Below are 19,678 nucleotides of genomic sequence, written 5' to 3' on the forward strand. Positions count from 1 at the left end.
TGTTCTTACTGCTCTGAACTAAATAGTGTATCTCTATAGGAATGGTGAAACAACTACATTCTGTTGTATTTCATCTTTACACTTCCTGTACAAACTTCTCATGACACTTAAAATGTAGCTATATCTTCTTTTTTGGGTTGAACATAGTTTATTAATTGCAGCTCTATCAGTGTTCCTGTTAAATTTTAGTTTAACTTTTGAGCTTTCCGTCCGTGCTTCTCCTAATATGCTTAGTTGCATCCTTCTGTAAGTTTCTTCCTTTACAAAAATCATAAGCTATGTTATATCGAGTCACATGGACAAAAAACTACATGGTATCTCACATTAAACTGAGATTGCAACATTAACATGTTGCATCTTCTTTCCCCATTTTTCAGAAAACTAAAATAGATAGGGGCATGTCTTGAAAGATACTTGTGAGCAGGTTGTGCCTTTTGGTCTTTGCACAGATATTGATCTTTCTTCAACTAAAGCAAAAGCAGCAAGCAGAAATATATTCTTAGAAAATTTCACCATTTTCTTGTGTAAATTAGTCTTGATAGAAAAATATATTTTGACATGCTACTCCATTTAAACATATCTTCAACAGAAGGATATGCAATCATAACATGTTTTTCATTCTTAAGAGTTGAATTGGTATCAGTTGATTAATTTTACTAAGCTTCCTTTTGTTTTGTGTTTGCTGCCATCCTATTCTTATAGGATCATACTTTTAACTTATTGTAGGTTCCTAATTATCTCTTTCTAAATTATCGGATTGTGAAGTGATATTGCTTTATCATTTTTAGTTCTTTCAACTGAAAAAATAATTCACCTTTTGTGTTTATTGTACTTAATTACTTATATATGTAAACTTTTATTTTGTAAAAGATGATTGCTACCAATAAAATATAAATAAGGAAACGAGGTAACGGAGAGGGTGATTTGTATGTTTGGCCAACCCCTCAAGTAAAAGTTATACTGTTTCAACATAGGACTCACATCAGATTCAATATTTGGATATCTTGCCAGGTACTAACATCTTTCTAAGATGACGGTGAAGTGATTCAATATCTTTAAATAACCTTCTAAATGTATTAACTTATTTTATTTGCGTTAACTATTTAACTCAACAACTTTGTGCATGTGCAACGCGACATCATTTTAGTGCTCATATGAATTTTGATGTTAACTATTGAGTAAGAATATGAGTTTACCAAAATGTCAACTATATCATGTGTAACGGTATCTTAAGACAATAACCAGTGTGATCAAAGCCTATGCCTTTTTTTTTTTTTTGATAATAAGGATATTAGTATTAATAGAAATTACTAATTGTCATTACCCGCCAAGATTCGTCTAGGAAACATGGTTCCAAGATTCGTCTAGGAAACATGGTTCCAATATTCGCCTTTTTCCAAAATAGAAATAATAAAGGAGGTGGAGCAAGATATAATATTAGGTTCCCAAAAACGCTTAGACTATTTCTATTCTCGTCAGTAAATCTGCAATGCGATTCACTTTTCTAATCCTTCTTAAAATGCCTTATATGACATATGAAAAACTATTTAACTCAATATCGATTTGTTTTTCAAAAACTAATCAGTGTACATTACTTTTATATTGCAATTATTTTGGAAACACTAGTAAAGTAAAACTAAAACTAACATCAAAAGCCACCAAAATAATTGAGCAAAATGAAGTCAGGGAAGATGACAGGATGGGTGAACTTTTTGAATTTGGTGGGGTCCAAAAAGTTCCGTTCGATTTCGAAATACCGTTGTAGTGTACGGTATCTAACAACGAGTAGGATTTGGACTTGGACTATTCATTGTCAATGTTTGATAGGACATTTTTGGGGGGCACATGCAATAATATGCTTGCCTACAATTTTTCCCTTAATTTGGAAAAAAAAAAAGCTTTCTTTTGGGAAGAAAAGGAACACTTCATAAAGAGGGAAAAAAAGTGAAGTATAATGGGTACTTAGGAAAAAAAGTGAAGTATAATGGGTACTTAGGCAAGAAAAAAAAATGAAACCATAAAGATTCAAAGAGATGGCATTGTTCCCCTTTTGTTTTTAAATAGGGTAATAAATATAGAGAAAAAAAAAGATGATAATGACATGCAATCTAATTGTATCGGTGATAAGCTCGCTCATAATAGATTTGCGTTCAATTCTCTTTATTGTGAATTACGTATCACCTTTTCTAATCCTCTTACTTATAAAGAAAGAAGAAGAAAAAGGCAACAAATAAGAATGTTGAGGCGCTTATTTCGTCTTTATAGATTTTAATGATCTTTATTTCTCACACAAAAAAGGGTAAGAAGAATATTAAAGGAAACTAGATAAAATTTACTATTTTTACCTTTTAGCTCTAGCTTTTGAAATTTCTTCTAAAATAATAATAATAATAATAATAATAATAATAATAATAATAATAAAGCATTCAAGGTAGCCAACATAGTAGGACGGCCAAAATTAACTATCTAGCAAAACGGCTAAACTTTACCAAAATATGTTGAATGATGAATAGCACTAGTTTTCGGAATTAATCCCATAGTCGCTGCTCTTTTAATTGTTCCATATTAAGTAATATGAAACAAAACAATTCCAATCCAAAATTAGTTGGAAGCGTCACTCGCAATTTCTTGGAGTGTGAATGTTACATGGTTCCAATCTTGAGTTAATTCTGGAATTGAATTTATTATCTTTTTTCTTAATAAAAATATGTAAATCCAAATTATATCATATACGCATTATAAGCAGAGCCCTTGAACATATTAAAAGTCATCATTTCTTAGATTTTACAAATGGTGTTCACCTCCTTTTCAATTTATGTAACTCTCTTTCGATTTTAGGAGGTCTAAAATACATTTAAGCCTTCCCTGCCTTGTCTCATTAAATTTTCTTGCTAAATTTCATAATATTGAGCTAAACCTTCTATAAAAAAAAAACATAAAACATCTTTTGTCCGACGAACATTTTTTTTTTCTAAAAAAAATGTTTGCTCATGCAATGACTTTCATCAATCGAACACCCTACCATTTGAGGAATATTTAAATAAAAACTAACAACAAACATGTGGCAAGTAGAAATCCCGTAGAGGAATTGCCAAATACCTGAAGTTAAGTACCAAACTTCCAATATAGATTATATTAGACCAGTTTCATGATAAAATTTCTAATGATGAATTCAAGAAGGTTAATTTGCACTAGTAGACAAAGTCAACAATATAATTATTAAATTAAGAGAAAGTAGTAATTTGAAATTGAAATTCAGTAAATTACTGAAGGCTAGATCGAGGAGACAGGACACGTTGATATGCTGGAATTGCATCACTCACAGGAAACAAAATAGGAAAATTTTCAAATCTTGGATGGAAAAAGATATTGCAAATAAATCAACTATGTATAACATACATTCCGTTGTAGTACATTAATATTGGTGATTTGGTGTCAATGCTCAAAGGGGAAGTATCTCCACAATCTTTGCAATTATTGTTTTTGGACCAATGCGCATTTATATCACTTGATTTTTATTTTATTTTTTGGAAGGGGATAATCTGACTAGGAACATGATATGCTTTAATCAAAGCCATTACTGCAATTTCATGCGAAGGAATAACAACTCTCAAATTGAACAAAACATTAATATTTATTTAATTATAATGAAGTTACAAGATATCATTAGACACTGGTGTTTGGAGAGTCCGGAACCAAAATGCCCCCAAGAAAATCACTTTGAACTAAAATACATCAACAAAAAAAATGTTACAAAACTACCTTTAGCACAGTAATTTACTGCGCTAAAGCAGTTCACGGAGACGGAACCGTTAACTACTTTAGCGCAATATTTTACTGCGTTATAGAAGCAGTTAAATTTTTTTTTCTATAACGCAGTAAAATACTGCATTACAGAAACAGTACCAAAAAAAAAAATTGTCAACTTTATTTTTTGCAACACTTAGTGTTTTTTTCCATACTTTGACCAATGATTAGTCGTGTGTCAAGACTCCGAAACGTCAATATTTTATATAGAACCTGATATTTTTTTCTACGTACAATAATGTAGGCTCAATACATCAAGGATTCGTAAACGTTCGGATTGTCATTTTAGGGGTTGAAAAGGTGCCCAAAGTAAGTTTTATTTGTAAACTTTAGGTTTAAGTGTTCTATATACATAAACGACCATTTTTATTTGAAGACTTGTTGTCAATAGCTTAAGTTTTTTTTATTTTTAGGGTTTAGGTTTAAGTGTGTTATTTTTTAAAGCATAACTTTATTTCGAATATACGCGATTTTTTGCGCTCGGACGTCCGATTTATGAGATTTTTTTTTGCAACATATTCGAAAGAAAGTTACGCATTAAAAAATAACACACTTAAGGAACTTAGTGTTTTTTTCAATAAAAAGATCGCAACATCTTATTTTAATAAATCTTTTCTTTGCAGCGCTTAGTGTTTTTTCCATACCAAAATCAACGATTAGTCGTGTGTCAAAACTCCGAAACGTCAATATTTTATATAGAACTTGATTTTTTTTTTTTTTTTTTGCATACTATAATGTAGGCTCAATACATTAAGGATACGTAAACATTCGGATCGTCGTTTTAGGGGTTGAAAAGGTACCCGAAGTAAGTTTTGTTTAAGGTTTAAGTGTTTTATTTTTTAAGGTTTTGATTTAAGCGTGTTATTTTTTAATCAAGACATAACTTTATTTTGAATATAAATATAATTCTAAAAAATATAGGGAAAAAAACTAGTTGTAAAGTGGTCAAACTTTAGATGGTCATAACTTTGCGCTCGGATGTCCGTTTTACGCGTTTTTTTTTTTTTTGAACTTGCGTATTTTTTTCGAGATCTATGCGGGCAAACTGCTGCAAGGCGGTTTGGCCGAGCCGATTTTTAAAAAAATACCTTACCATTCAATTTCAATATTCCCCCAAATTGGCCTGAAATTTTCAGTTTTATTTACTTATAAGATAATGATACGCAATAGATTTCAACGTAAAAAAAACACCTTACCATTCAATTTCAGCTAAATTTCGGGGTAATGTAGCTGTGAATGTCATTTCACTTCTGCAGTTTCAATTTTTGAAAATAAAGCTGACTAATTTTCTCGACATATAAAGTTGACTAAAATAACCTTACAGTCAAACACTAAGTTTTTTCAAACAAAACTTACTTCGGGCACCTTTTCAACCCCTAAAATGACGATCCGAACGTATATGTATCCTTGATGTATTGAGCCTACATTATTGTACGCAGAAAAAAATATCAGGTTCTATATAAAATATTAACGTTTCGGAGTCTTGACACACGACTAATTGTTGGTCAAAGTATGGAAAAAACACTAAGCGCTGCAAAGAAAAAAAAATTTGCCAATTTTTTTTTTTTAGTGCTCGCTATTTTACTGCGCTATACAAAAAAAAATATTCTTTAGCGCAGTAAAATACTGCGCTAAAGCAGTTAAAAACCTTTTGGCAACGGCTTTATTTTATCCTAAAAATAAAAAACCTTGAGCTACTGACAACAAGTCTTCAAACAAAAATGGACGTCTATGTATATAAAACACTTAAACCTAAAGTTAACAAATAAAACTTACTTCGGGCACCTTTTCAACCCCTAAAATGACGATCCGAACGTTTACGTATCCTTGATGTATTGAGCCTACATTATTGTACGCAGAAAAAAATATCAGGTTCTATATAAAATATTGACGTTTCGAAGTCTTGACACACGACTAATCATTGGTCAAAGTGTGAAAAAAAACACTAAGTGTTGCAAAAATTAAAGTTGGCCAATTTTATTTTTATTTTTTGTACTGTTTCTATAACGCAGTATTTTACTGCGTTATAGAAAAAAAAATTAACTGCTTCTATAACGCAGTAAAATACTGCGGTAAAGGTAGTTTTGTAACATTTTTTTTGTTGGGGTATTTTGGTTCAAAGTGGTTTTTTTTGAGGCATTTTGGTTCCGGACTCGGTGTTTGGATATAAATTTTTTGAATTTTTTCTTTTGAAGTTTTGTAAGTAAATATTATTATTTCATTTGAAATATTTTTCAAACAAATTTAATATTTGCAAATATTGATGATCAAGCTTTTGCAAACAACGACTTCACTATTTGCAATAAGTGAACTAGTGAAGTTATGGCCAAGCACACCTGGTTTAACGATTAGTGAATTTGGAGAAAGAAATTCAATAAAAAATAAATGAAGTATTAATAAGACAACCTTTATGAATGACTTTGTTAAACCTATTCTTTCAAAAGTCAATATTAATGTGATGCTACGAAATCTTTTAAACCTAACTACATTCACCAGCTTATCTAGTGACGCAACTACTTATTCACCAGTTTATTTATTTTCCGTAGGGTTTGTCGAGGCAAACTTTTGGTTTTTTGGTTATCCACCTAAGCTACTACTTAAGAAATTAAAGAACCTAAAAAATGCAATGATTGGCCCCGTTAGCATTAGTTTCGTCTTTTGGGATGAAAACAAAAATTGTAAGAATTGAAGGACTTCATATCAATTAGTCCTGAATATTACTCACTCCGTTTTATATTACTTGATAATTATACTAAATATATATTTTCGTTTTTACTCGTTCATTTTAACAAATCAAGAAAGATTTATTATTTTCTTCTAATACTACTCTTATTATAAAATAACTATATAAAGTACTATAAAATTTAGATTAATATAGTAAAATAAACTCCTAAAAATACTTTATTAAAAAGAGTCAAGTTAACATGGATCAAGTAATATAAAACGGAGAGAGTACTTATAAAGAGTGTATAAGTCAGGTTCTTCTTCAGTTTCAGTTAGGTCGCAATCTTGGTTATAAAACTCAAGAATGGAGGGGACCAAACATGAGATTGGATTTTGGTACTCTTTAATTAGGAGTCTCCAAAAGCTTCCATTATAATGTTCCAAGAAAATGACAGTTAAGTTGGATCATTCAAGTTCATCATTTATGCTTCACCTTAATTAGTTGTACACAAAGGCGGTGCAAGTATTATTTTCACAATCAAATTATTAATTATAGAGTAATATTACATTAATAATTCTCTATAATAACATTAATTGTAATTTGGTGAAATGGTAATTAAACTGTTGTTACAACTTAAATTACGTAAATATAGTATAAGAATTCCTTAAATTATCAATATATTTGATTTAAATCCGCTTGTAACAAGCACCTTAATATCTCAAAATTGTAAAAGCTATCCGTAAAATAAGTAACGAAATGAGAAGGAAAAAAAACAAAAGGCGTGCTATCATGCTACCACGTAGGTGGACCATTCAAATTAGGGGAGTAGGTTTTTTTTTTTTTTTTTTTTTCATAGAACCCCCTAGCACGAATTAAAGTTTATCCTAGCCACGTGAGAAATAGATTGAAACCTAGGCCAAACTAATACTTAAATTACAAATGGCAACCACAGATCTATACATATTGAAATTTATTCATGTAGCCATGTGAGGAGCAGTTGCTTCAGGGGCTAGCTAGTTCTTGAGCGGTTGAGCACACTCATGTATGTTGTGATATGAATTATGAAGATAAACACTTAATTTTAAGTGTTAAATTAGATCTACCAACTAATTAGATATTCATATTTAGTCAGATTTGAGTCACAGAAGGTTACCTAGCTGGCCAGGCATTAAAAAAAGTCAAGATTTTAGAATTTGTTTGGGACGGAGAAAACCGTTGTGCGTGACTCATATCTCGAGTGGTTAATCGATAAAAATAGAAGAATCTCACATTTCAGGAGAATTGTTGATTTATATATATGTAAAGTATTCCCTTGTTCAATTTTGAACAAATCGTAAAAATATGAATTATTCTTATGAAAAAAGAAAATTACTCGTGCTCATATATATACTTTATTCAAACTAATAGATGCATGATATATATCTTTTTTTCATTAATTCTAGTATTACTTCGCTATTATTCATTAATTCAAGTATTACTTCGGTATTATTCTAGTTTAATGTTTGCTATCCAAACATGGACTAAGCCTTATCATCATTGTTTATATCTTTGAACCTGGCAAGAGGAAAAAAAGAAGAAATCAAAGCCATGCACACACACGCATGTAGATGATATTATGTCCCCACCGCTTTATAGTTGTTTTTTAATTATTAAATAAAGGCAGTCAAGATTTAGTAATTTGATTGTGACCCATAAAAAATAATATTTGATCTTCCAGTTCCTAGGATACCAAACCATCTTGAGCATCTCCACTTAAGTACTCTGAAAGCTGCTATGACTAACATATAAACTAACCAAAATAATCATGTTAGCTCCAAAAGCAGTGTATGATAACTTTTGTGATTAACCTATCTCAAACTACAACTTTACTCATGTAACTTGGGCTATAAAAAAATATATTCACACTCGATATTCACACAATAAATATAAGAAATGAAATTTTCATACACACATTTTTATTAGATTATTTAATTTATATAAATATCGGGTGTGAATGAATTACGACTTAAACCCTCGCCTCCCAGTATGAGGGGTTTTAGGGGTGTCTGCAAATTAAAATGTTTTTCAGAATTTTCATATGTTCAAGAATTAAGGGGTTGTGTGGTACGCGGGATAAGGTGATATATTTCAGGATGAAGTTTTTGATTAAATTTATACTGTATTTGGTTAACAATATAAATTTATCCAGGATAAATTATATTGTCAATCAAACACAGTGTAAATTTAATTCTGGATATCTCACCTAGCCCATCAAACTTGGGATTATTTTATCTCACCTCCTATGTGAGATAAATTAGTATAATAATTATAATTCCAAAACTATAATTCCAGAATAATTTAGTCCGCGAACCGTGTTTGAAGCCAAGAACAAATGAAAGTAGAGAACTCCATAGGATCCATCGGAAAAACAGGGTGGAGCATGTGCAAATCTGTCATCACATTACATGACAATATTTGGTAGAGAAAGGTGCCCTACAAAAGATTATCAATTACTTGGGGGGAGAATGTCATCGGGAATAGCTTGTTCCCAATTATCAATTTGCTAGCGTAAGAAATTTATTAAATTTTCTAGAATTTTGTTATTCATGAAACTATATCTTTTCTTGGTCAAATATATTGATAATGTCTTTTCTTATAAAGAGACGGTGTTCGAGTCATTTTTACATGCATTTCAATTATTCTATCAGACGTCTATTATCTTTCACTAGTTCAGAATATATTAATAATATCATTAAAATAGATTACTCGTGATCTATGGTAAAGATATTTACATAATTTATTCATTCCACAAGAAAGATCTGAAGGATTAGTTTTTCAATTTATTATCATTTTTTTTGTGGCAATATAATTTGAGATGAAATTTCTCAGTTGACTTTCTCCCTGAAAAGATTCAAAAACGAATATAGCAAAATACTGGAAACTTTTTACATTGATGCATCGAGGTGGATCTATTATATATGTAAATTACAAATCCACGTGAACCTAGTAATTTCTGCATAAACCCTATATATTAAGAAATCAATTACATATTTATAAAAGAAAAAAAAACAGTTTTTGGGTTAAGTATTTACTTAAAGATGTTGACCTTTGTTAATGATTTCTCTAGTCACAGCTGCCCTTTATGTAAGTGGTGGAGAACATCATTTTAAAATGTTGGGAACTCGATAGATGTCTAGTTCCAAAGGGACAATAGCTTTTAATTTAAGTACCAAATTGCCCTAATCTTCTTTGCTTTTATGGGTAAACGTAAAACTCTTAAGTATTTAGCGTGAAATTTCTCAAAGTTAATCATGTTTTTGCTTTGAAACAAAGTTAATCAACATGCACCTTTGCGGCCGCCGTCTCCTATTATCCCATCTTAGGGTGTCATTAGGGGATTGTCCTATGTAGCTTTATGGAAGAATGTAGGTTAACTTCAAAATAATTATATTTACTTTGTGGATAGGCACATTAATGAAACTTTGAAATATGAGAAAATAGCAGTTGGATCTATCCAATGGGCTCTTGTTCTAGTTTGGCGGAAAGGTCAAAAGTATTAAGTCTTGATTCTTGGCTGGTGTAATAGGTGAGGCGAACTCCGGACTGCTCAATTCGTTTTGATATAGAATCACATAGCTCAGACAGAAATCAGAACTACACTATTATTACATTCATTACAACAACGACAACATACTCAGTTTAATCTCACATGAAAGAGTGCCGCACTTTTTCTTCGTCTTTTGTGAACGTAAGGAAATTTCGCTTGAGTTTTAGTTCTAAAGTACATTCAATGTAAATGTTTACAATTGTGAATACAAGCGAAGTCTAAGCCTTGTAGCAATTACAAACAGCAAACGAGATTAGGATTCATGAATGGTAAGAGAATAATGTAAACGACTAACACAAGGGATATACCTGATTCTTTTGGTTTGAGATTAGAGGAAGTTAAGTAAGTTCCTTGTTACAAATGGAAGTGGTTTAACAGATTTATAGGCTATACTTTAGACTAACGTCTTATAAAATCATTACTATACAAACTTAAGTATGAAATTGCCGCATCTTCCAAGTAATCTTTTATTTTTCCTTGCAAAAGATTCAGGTGACGACGAGACAAAAATGCAACACTTATTTTTGATGGGGTGTCTCGACAAGTATGTTAGAGTATGATAAATCAAAATCTCTTAGACCATGATTCGTGTAGTCCAACGTGCCCATGATCATGCATTGTGTTTTGCTTTGATAAACACCAATTAATTATCTTACAATATAAGAAAATCAACTATAATCATAATATTGTAATTAGTGGGCAATTTGCTGGATTAGCCTTCGCTGGGGTGATCTTTAATTTTTGGCCCTCAAATTGATGGTCTTTAACTTTTGTCCTTAAGGCAGAATTGGCATGGACAGAAATTCTACCGCTACCTCTACCCATGCAAATTCTGCCTTACTTTTTTTTTTTTACTGAGCTGAGGTTCGAACCCATAACCTTGGGGGATTAGGCAAAAGGCAAAACTTAAAGGCTACCATTTTGAAGGACAAAAATTAAAGACCAGCCCAAATGAAGGACGATCCACGCAAAAAAAAGGTAATTAGTTCCAAGTAGGTCACCAAAATTGATGGGCTCTGTTACAAAAGCCCGAGATTGAAATGAAGCTCAGGATATTCAGTTGGAACAAATAAACTCCTATGCACGAACACCGACATCAACCACAACCTCTAGTATGACCGTATTCCTTTTAACGAAATAAGCACACTTAATAAGATAATTAGAATCATAATTTGCAGAATTGGATAGACTTATGAGTTGAATAATGATAAGGAAATCGACAACACAAGTGCACATGTAGATCGCTAGACTCAAAATTGACAAATTCTGTAGCATTAATACATGTAAACCCCTTAATCAGGAATATAGAATATTAATCTGAACCGCTTATCGCCGTATCGTGAATATAACAGTGTAGCGTAATGACTAAAAGAGTATACAATAAAGGCTGGCTCATTTGCTTTGCCAACAAGTCAAAAAGAGCACCTCCTGGAAGAGAATTTTTTTAGACAAATGTACTTGATGAAATTGAAACTTATACTAAGGCCTCTTCAGCTAGAGATATTATGTCCAAAAAATATACCATTGGTGCATGGTTGCTGTTGTGGCGAGATGGATTCTTGATACTTTGAAATGGGGACCATAATGCATAAAACGAAATGAATCTTTGAGAGAATAGACTTGTGAGAGCAATTTACACCATTTACAGTCAATGAAGCATGGAACTTGATTATATTGCCTTATCAGTTTTCACCAGTCAAATTTGTTGGTTCGCTCAAAACATATTTGGGCAACTCATACTTGGCACCTGCATTAGAAGAATTATTGTAAGTGAGAGATTATCATGAATGGAAGTTGGAGGTGTTGATCGACGCGTATTACAAACCTCTCTCATCATAGCAGACAGTTAAATCAGGGGCTTGAACAATTATTCCAGCACTGTCCACGATTGCTTGTGCAAGGCTTACGTCTGCCTCTGCAGCAGCACGTAGCGCATCCCAGATCTCTGAAAATGGAATATAATATGTTGTTAAAAAAAAAATGCATATATTATACTGCTCGGTAATGGACCTTCCTACTACATATGTTGGTCTATTCGCTAATTACAGCAATATATTACCACAACATCAGCTAATACATTCAATAGCTTCACTTCTATTCTAAATATTAGCAACCACCGGAAAACAGAAATTAAGTATCTGGTGTCCCGTTCATTTGTGACATGAAAAGCTGAGGTTCAATGAATTGAATGACGTCTCAATTATGACGTGCATGACCGGAAAAAAAATAACAGAGGTTTACTAAAGAGCTTTCCCAACTTCTTCCAACTAACAAGCTCCTTGTCATTGGTGCAATCAAAAGGTATCTCCTGAAAATTGACATTAGCTTCCCCTTTTTTAAGAAAGTTGCTCCTTTTTTTCTCTTTTGAAAAGTTAAGATATCATTTTGTTAGAAGTTAAAATTACCAGTATTTGATAAGATGATGTCCCGTTTTTTAGTTGAACTACTTTCAAGAAACTGATGCAGCTTTCTTTCTAGCAAGATAGACATATTTCTGCCTGCAGCAACCTTGCCAAACTGACAGCACCAACTGCTGATAAAAATACAGTATTCACTCATAGAGCTTCGAGTAACTATAGATGGTTAGTGGAAACATTCTCAAGGATCATTAAGGTTGTTATCGCTCGGGAGCATATTGGGAATTTACTTTTTGAAATGATCATGTTATCTGAGAACAGCCGAAATATGATGCATTACTTAAAATTAGATGAAGCATGCATATCAAGAAATATCATGCTCAGCTTGATTTTCATACACTCGTGAAGTCTTTTTTTTTTTTTTCCTGAAAGAGATATCTCCAAGTTACTAACTACTGGAGCTAGATCGTTATGAGAAAAGGTTAATGCATGATATAAGCACTCCTAAAGTAAAACTTACAGCAACTTATCATCAAGATGGATTCTTTTGATCCGTACTAGAAGTTCCTACACATCATATACTGTCAATCCACTCTACTCAAGCTCTCCATTGATTTTCAGACATCATCACATGCGTATTCTATATACTTTACAATTGGCCTATCTCTAACTGGTTCCTCAAATATAAACACATTGGCCCATAGTATGGTTTAACCTGATCATGCATCCAGCTCTACTGAACCAGTGGTTCCAGTAGGGGCAGCTCAATACAATCAGTGGCCTAAAGCCAAAATTTAATAAGATATCATAAATTTTTTTTAATAAAGTTCATGTATTCTTTTCAAAATTCACCCTTTTAACCTTTTTTTATGCAAATCTCTAAAGTTATCCTTTTAAGGATTAATTCATTCGACTATTTCTTTTTATGGACAAATTAAAACAACTGATTAAGAAAAATTGAGTTTTAAACTATATATAAAATCTTCATAAACAAACAAAAAAAAAAACAAGAACGAATGTACGGGAAGAAGTAAAAATCAGATCCAACAGGATAGATATATGTACTAATTAATGAGAGATAGAAACTTAATCTAATTTGCTCACTCATTTGAACAACCCAAACTAAAAAATTTAAAAATAAAATCTTTTATTTATGATAATTAGAAAAATCATATATTATATAGAATTAAATATCATTTGCAAGTGTTTTATATATAAAAAATTATAATTTTCTCGTACAGTGACACAGGAATGAATTAAATCTCCTTTTATAGTATCAAGTTTTTATTTTAATATCTCAAGTCACTATTATTTTAATTCTTCAGCAAAAATCTTCTTATAACCACTAGAAAATTACTATACGTATTACAAAGTTAAATTTAATATTTAGAAAAGTTCATTATTTTCTTATATAGTCATGATATTAGGAATGTAGTAAATTTTCTTTTCAATTTTTAATGACAACAGAACTTTGCCTCTATTTCAGAACTTTGTGTTAAACTACTTAAATCTTAATATCTGTCAAAAAGATTTTTGACAACAAAATGAAGGTATTGTATTGCAACAAATGGCTGATATTTTATTAACAGATGCTTTAGTATCTTTACCCTTGAGCCACCCATGGGTTCCAGAAACTTGCAGAAGCTAGTAAAAGTTATCAAAACTAATGTACCTTTTCGTCCCCCATAGTGTGGCGCAGTGTCCCAGAATTCATCACGCATCTGCACAAGCTGAGCTCTTGTTATTGGTTCTGAGTGTTTCCATAGCTTTGGTTTTCGTATCTTCTTAACAGTTTCTGCAGATAAAGGAGCAAGACAATATTTGATATGACCAGCGCTCAGGTATTAACATAATGATTTTATGTTGAACCTCTACCAAGAGAAAGAAAGGACAACTCTGAAAAGTTACAAGAATTTTCACATGGTTACGGAAAATTTAACATCAATCCTTGCTCTGAACTCTATTAGAACAAACTACAAGTTAAGATTTCATTAATTAAATTTCCTAGTTCCAGAGTCTTTTTTGAATATTCCTTACCTCCAGAATCTACCCTCTATTACAAATTTTCCATTCATTTTGTTTTTTATTTCTCTAAATATGGACAATCCTCTTAATAAGAACCTCCGCTTCACATTAGCCTAGTTAGACACGTGGGTTTTATTTTATTTCTTGCTACAGTAGTTAAGTACACATGCTTACATCTATGACCAAATTACGAAACAAAACGAGTTCCTATTTAATTATGAAAAAGAAAATAATTTCATGTTTTCAGGAATGGATGTGATGAAGAATGAAGCCACCACTGACTTCTCTAGGTGAAAATGTTGAGTAAAGGAGTAGGATGATAATAAAGGAACTTACAGCCTCGTAAAATAGTGTGGATGACGAAAGGTAAATTCACTAACAAAAGCAAGGAAACAAACAATAGCCACTTACCCACAACTAATTTTCGAAGAAAGGACAAAGAACGGAAAAAACATAAAAAAACTAATTGCTTTGTCCAAAAGTAGGAGAGGACAAAAAGGTAAAAACAATGGTTTGTGTTTTGTGGTATCCTTGATGATGAAACTAAAATAAACAAAATTTTATATATAATGTAACAAGGACAAAGGATATGCCAAAGGGTAAAGGGTCAAAAGTTGTCCATCGCCTACATAAACCAAGTATCTAGACTTCTTAATTCATTGAAGTCCTTATTGGGTGTAAGGTGTACCCAGATCATTATGCTCACTAATAGTGACCAAAAAAGAGTTATATTGGCAATAAACTTCTAATGAATATTGGAAAGCACAAAATGGCACTAGAACTCCTGTCCCACATTTTTGGATTGTTTAATCAGACTATAATTTGTTAATCATGCACTATCCTCTTTAAAAACCAGAATTTCACTTTAGAAATAAAGTGTTAGCGCATTTTTTTTCCCCTTTCGGAAGGCGATTCCTTTCTACACTTCAGGACATAGATCAGAATCTTCTAATGCTTTAAATTAATTTAGCTAGCATGCAAAGGACATAGACAAATTTCTGGGAACAGATGCATCTAAAAAGTAGATGGAAACATTACTAGTAATGACATACATGATCTAACACTGATCTAGACTTTATCTTTATAGGAATATAACTCTACTGAAATGCCACAGCCAAGAGCCAAATGATACACATTCAATTAGATAAAGAACAAGCTGAATAGATGTATTTGAATACCAGCACTAAACAATCCTGTGCACTTCAATATAACATTCTGTAAACACATATTCTGCAGGAGATGAAGGGCATCAGCTACAGAAGAAACCATGTTTATTATGAGGGGAAAAGAAGCAAAGATTAGAAGGGTCATTTATAAAGGGGAAATTAGTCCAAAACCAATAGAGAACTTTAGATCATTGAATAGGAAAGAACAGTAGAGCACATGCACAACGCAAAAGCCAAAAAGATATATGAGAAAGAATACTAAATCAATTAGAGCAAAATAGAAAACCATGAGACAACTCGAAATACCTAGACCTTCTAATAAAAATCTTAAGCTAGCATACCGATAACTACAACTTATCAAGGAAAACATACGGGCCTAAATTGCAAGTCGACAACAAAACCAAAAGTCCTGACTAATAGATTTTAATAAAGAAGCAACACCGGCATACACACTTAACAGGTTATGAATTGAAAAATATGTCGAATTGCAAAGCAACCACAATTCAAATCATACAAACAAAGGCTAAATCTTTACCATATGTTCATTTACTCAACCTTTAATAAAATGAGCAACAGCCACCAGTGCACCTTTCCATACCAAAGAAAAGGATCTATTCAGACAAAAAGATACACCACACAAAGTTTTGCAGAGGACAAAGCTTTTCCTGGTGCATTTCTATATTCAGTGTATTCAGACAAATTTTTATCTACTTCGATTATTTGAGTAAATCACTTTCACAGGAAAGAATCAAACAGTTGACTAACATGCATAAACTTTGATAATTAGGAATTGAAAATCAAACCTTACAAAATCTAATGATGAAAGTACTTCAGATTTTGACAAAAACTCAAATAAGCTCCACCATCACCCTGTTACTGGCTAAAATATTTAATTTATCAACACTGATTTGATCTAAGGTACATTCTTCATTAACCATGGTTTTTTTTCCATCAACATACCAGCCCATGTTGTTTCAGTCCTTTCCTTCTGCTCCTTTTTTTTCTAGTTTTGTCCTTCTTATTACATAACTATCTTGGAAACAAACAGCCCCGGTGCACTAAGCTCCCGCTATGCGCGGGGTCCGGCGCTATGCGCGGGGTCCGGGGAAGGGCCGGATCACAAGGGTATATTACATAACTATCTTATTCGAGTAAATTTTTTTCTGTATAAAGCATTGCTTCTCATTTGCCTAACATTTTACACTTATTTGTTACATAATTTTCATTAGATAATATAATGCTCCTTTCAATTTCATTGAGTACATCTATTTAAGTAGCAGGCGAATGTACTCTGCCCGTTGGCCGACCTATTTCCAGTGCATATATTTTGATTTATTTCTGCATCTTTGTCAATAAGTCTGCCAAGTATCTAATTTATTGCTTTCAGGGTATATTATATTGACTCTGAAATAACACACTCCATTTATTTAAATTCTTTTGCACTTAGCTCTTCTTCCAGTTAAATCTTTTTCAGATGTAACTTCAAAAATGAAATATGTATATGACAAGACATACTGTTGGACTAATGCCAGTGATAAGGAATAGTGGTTTCTCTTTATAAGGAAAGGAATAGTGATTTCCCTTTAATCAAATTTAAAGGAAAAAAGAAATATCAGTATCATACCGGAAGCCGTTTTTACCACAATATTTTCTCCAACTATTCTTCATTGTCACACCCATATCCTAAGTCAAATAGACAATACATCATTATCCTCACAGGCCACAACTACAACCTAACCCATTAGTATCAAATAGTTACATTATCCAATAAAATGGAACTTACAATTACATAAATAGTACTAATACCTACTCAAACCTAACTCATCTGTAATTATTATTAATATTATCATCAAATATCACTTACTTGAGCACCAATTAAACAGTCAAATAACCAGAAAAACAGTTTAAAAGTTTTCACAATGAAAGGCAAAATCATACATAGCCATGTATCAGTATAACCAATGGAAGATCTCTAAAAATTGCTAAAACAAATAACTTCAGCAAGAATAACAAGAAAACAATAAACTTCAAATACAAATGCAATCTTTAAACTCAGAGAAAATGGAATTACACAAAGACTCACAATTTATGTTTGGAAAACCAAATGGGTATCTCTAAAAGTTGTAGAGAACAATAATTTCACCAATAATAACAAGAAAGCAATCAACTTTAGAAACAAATACAATCTTTGAACTCACAGAAAGTGGAGTTACACAAAGAAGTCACATTTTATGTTTGGAAAACCTAAATAGGTATCTCAAACAGTTGAAGGAAACAATAATTTCACCAAGAAAACAATCAACTTCAAACACCAAAACTCACACCATACATCAAGAAATACAACAACAACATACACGGTATAATCCCACCAGGTAGAGTGTACGCAGACCTTACCCTACCTTTTGACGGGTAGGGAGCAGTGGCGGACCCATGTACAATTTTTGGGTGCTCCAGCACCCATTAAATTCAGTCACGGAGTGTATAGCTGTATAGAAAATATAAAGGAAACAGATATAAATAGTTAATAGAGCACCCCGAACTCAAAATTCCTGAGTCCAGCATCCCGAACTCAAAATCCTGGGTCCGCCACTGGTAGGGAGGATGTTTCCGATAGAAATCAACTTAAGAAAAGATAAAAAAGCATCAGTAATAGCAACAATATAATAAAACGATGAAGTAAAAGAAACAATAAGATAGTACTAGAGATAAGAAGAAGCAATCCAAAGCTAAAATAAAAATAAGAGATATGAGAATGCTAAAATAAAAATACAAGAAACCAAATGGGGTATGAAAACAACAATATGAGTAAGAAAAAGAAGAGTACCATCTCCTTTGGAAGGTGAGGATCCAGCGCAACCCATAGTACCCAAGAACAACTCAGAGGAGTCAAATTGCCAGTCAATTATATGGACAAATATGCTATTTTTATATGCAAAAAGAAGAGGGATTTTGAGTTGGGTTAGTGTTTCTTTTGAGGAGTATTATTGCGTGTTCACGACTCTCTCACTGACAGCTATGTACCAATTACTATATATGTATAGGTAGCTTTTTCTTATCTCTGCTTTTGTACTAGACCTTTTGATTTTGGGTGAAATTATAAACTTGAAGGTTTGGAAGAAACTGAAAATTGAGTCCCCGATGATTCAATGTAGTGTGACTTTTACAAAATCCCACAATTGATGTTCAATTATTACACGAAATATTACTTTTATTGCGCAAGCAGCTAAAAATTAGTTTTGGGGAACTGATTATTAATTCTAAAAAGAAACAATCGAGAAATTAAATCAAAATCAGCTTAGGTTGTATTGAAAGTTGAGATTCTAGTAAGTTTTCTGAATGAAATAACTAGCGACTCAAAAGTTACAAAAGTACCAAGTCACGACTCAAAAGGGTCGAAGTGGATTAGGATGTGTCTGAATTCTACCATAATTTTCTTTACTTCAAAAGAGAATTTTTTGGTGGATTAGATTTTCTCTCCAGAGAAGGACTGTACCGTATTTATCTCTTGGAGGAAAAGTTTTGCACTATTATAAATTGAGGCATTAGTCATTAAAGAATCTTAGGTAGGGGGAGATTATTCCTGATTTTGTGTTTTTATACTAATTTTCTCTAGGTCAATTGGCCAAGGGAAAAGAGTCAAATATACCCCTTTACTTTGCTTTATTAGTTAAATATATCCTCTGTTAGTGAAAGTTAATAAAAATATCACTGACGTCTTTAAACTTCACACTTATGCCTCTATTTGGATGCAAATCCCCAAATCCTCTCAACTTACCCAATTTTAAAAAAATTACCCACTTTTTTTGTTAATCCGCCCCGCCGGACCTGCCTATCACCATCATCAAGCTCTAGCTCCATCAGCTATGGAACCTTCATTTCCTGTAAGCTAACTAAATTTGATCCCACAATCAAGTTTAATCAGTTTGTTTCATAGCTAACTTTTTTTAACGTTGGTGGTGTTCGGATAAAATTTATGCGCACCTCAATTATTTCATTAATATTTATTATCTTTTACTAATATAATATATGTACGAGGTTATTCTCTGGCCATCAATACGTAAATAGAAGCTTA

At 32.1% G+C, this 19,678-nt stretch overlaps 1 protein-coding gene across 3 annotated transcripts; it reads right to left on the bottom strand.

Annotated features, from left to right (window-relative positions):
* Positions 1-11,217: 11,217 nt before the first annotated feature.
* LOC132621831 (uncharacterized) lies at positions 11,218-19,093 on the bottom strand. Of its 3 annotated transcripts, XM_060336281.1 has the most exons (6): positions 18,431-19,091; positions 17,231-17,289; positions 15,619-15,670; positions 14,088-14,210; positions 11,884-12,003; positions 11,218-11,805 (listed from the first exon to the last, which is right to left on the bottom strand). In XM_060336281.1, the coding sequence occupies exons 3-6, from the start codon at positions 15,665-15,667 to the stop codon at positions 11,741-11,743; spliced, it is 357 nt and encodes a 118-aa protein (XP_060192264.1). In that variant the 5' UTR covers positions 15,668-15,670; positions 17,231-17,289; positions 18,431-19,091; the 3' UTR covers positions 11,218-11,740. The 3 variants fall into 3 exon arrangements, with proteins under 3 accessions (XP_060192264.1, XP_060192263.1, XP_060192265.1); XM_060336280.1 differs by lacking the exon at positions 17,231-17,289 and having other exon boundaries at positions 18,431-19,093; XM_060336282.1 differs by lacking the exons at positions 15,619-15,670; positions 17,231-17,289 and having other exon boundaries at positions 18,431-19,079.
* Between the last annotated feature and the right edge of the window lie 585 nt (positions 19,094-19,678).

This window comes from Lycium barbarum, chromosome 12, assembly GCF_019175385.1.
Source record: "Lycium barbarum isolate Lr01 chromosome 12, ASM1917538v2, whole genome shotgun sequence".
Taxonomy (NCBI): domain Eukaryota; kingdom Viridiplantae; phylum Streptophyta; class Magnoliopsida; order Solanales; family Solanaceae; genus Lycium; species Lycium barbarum.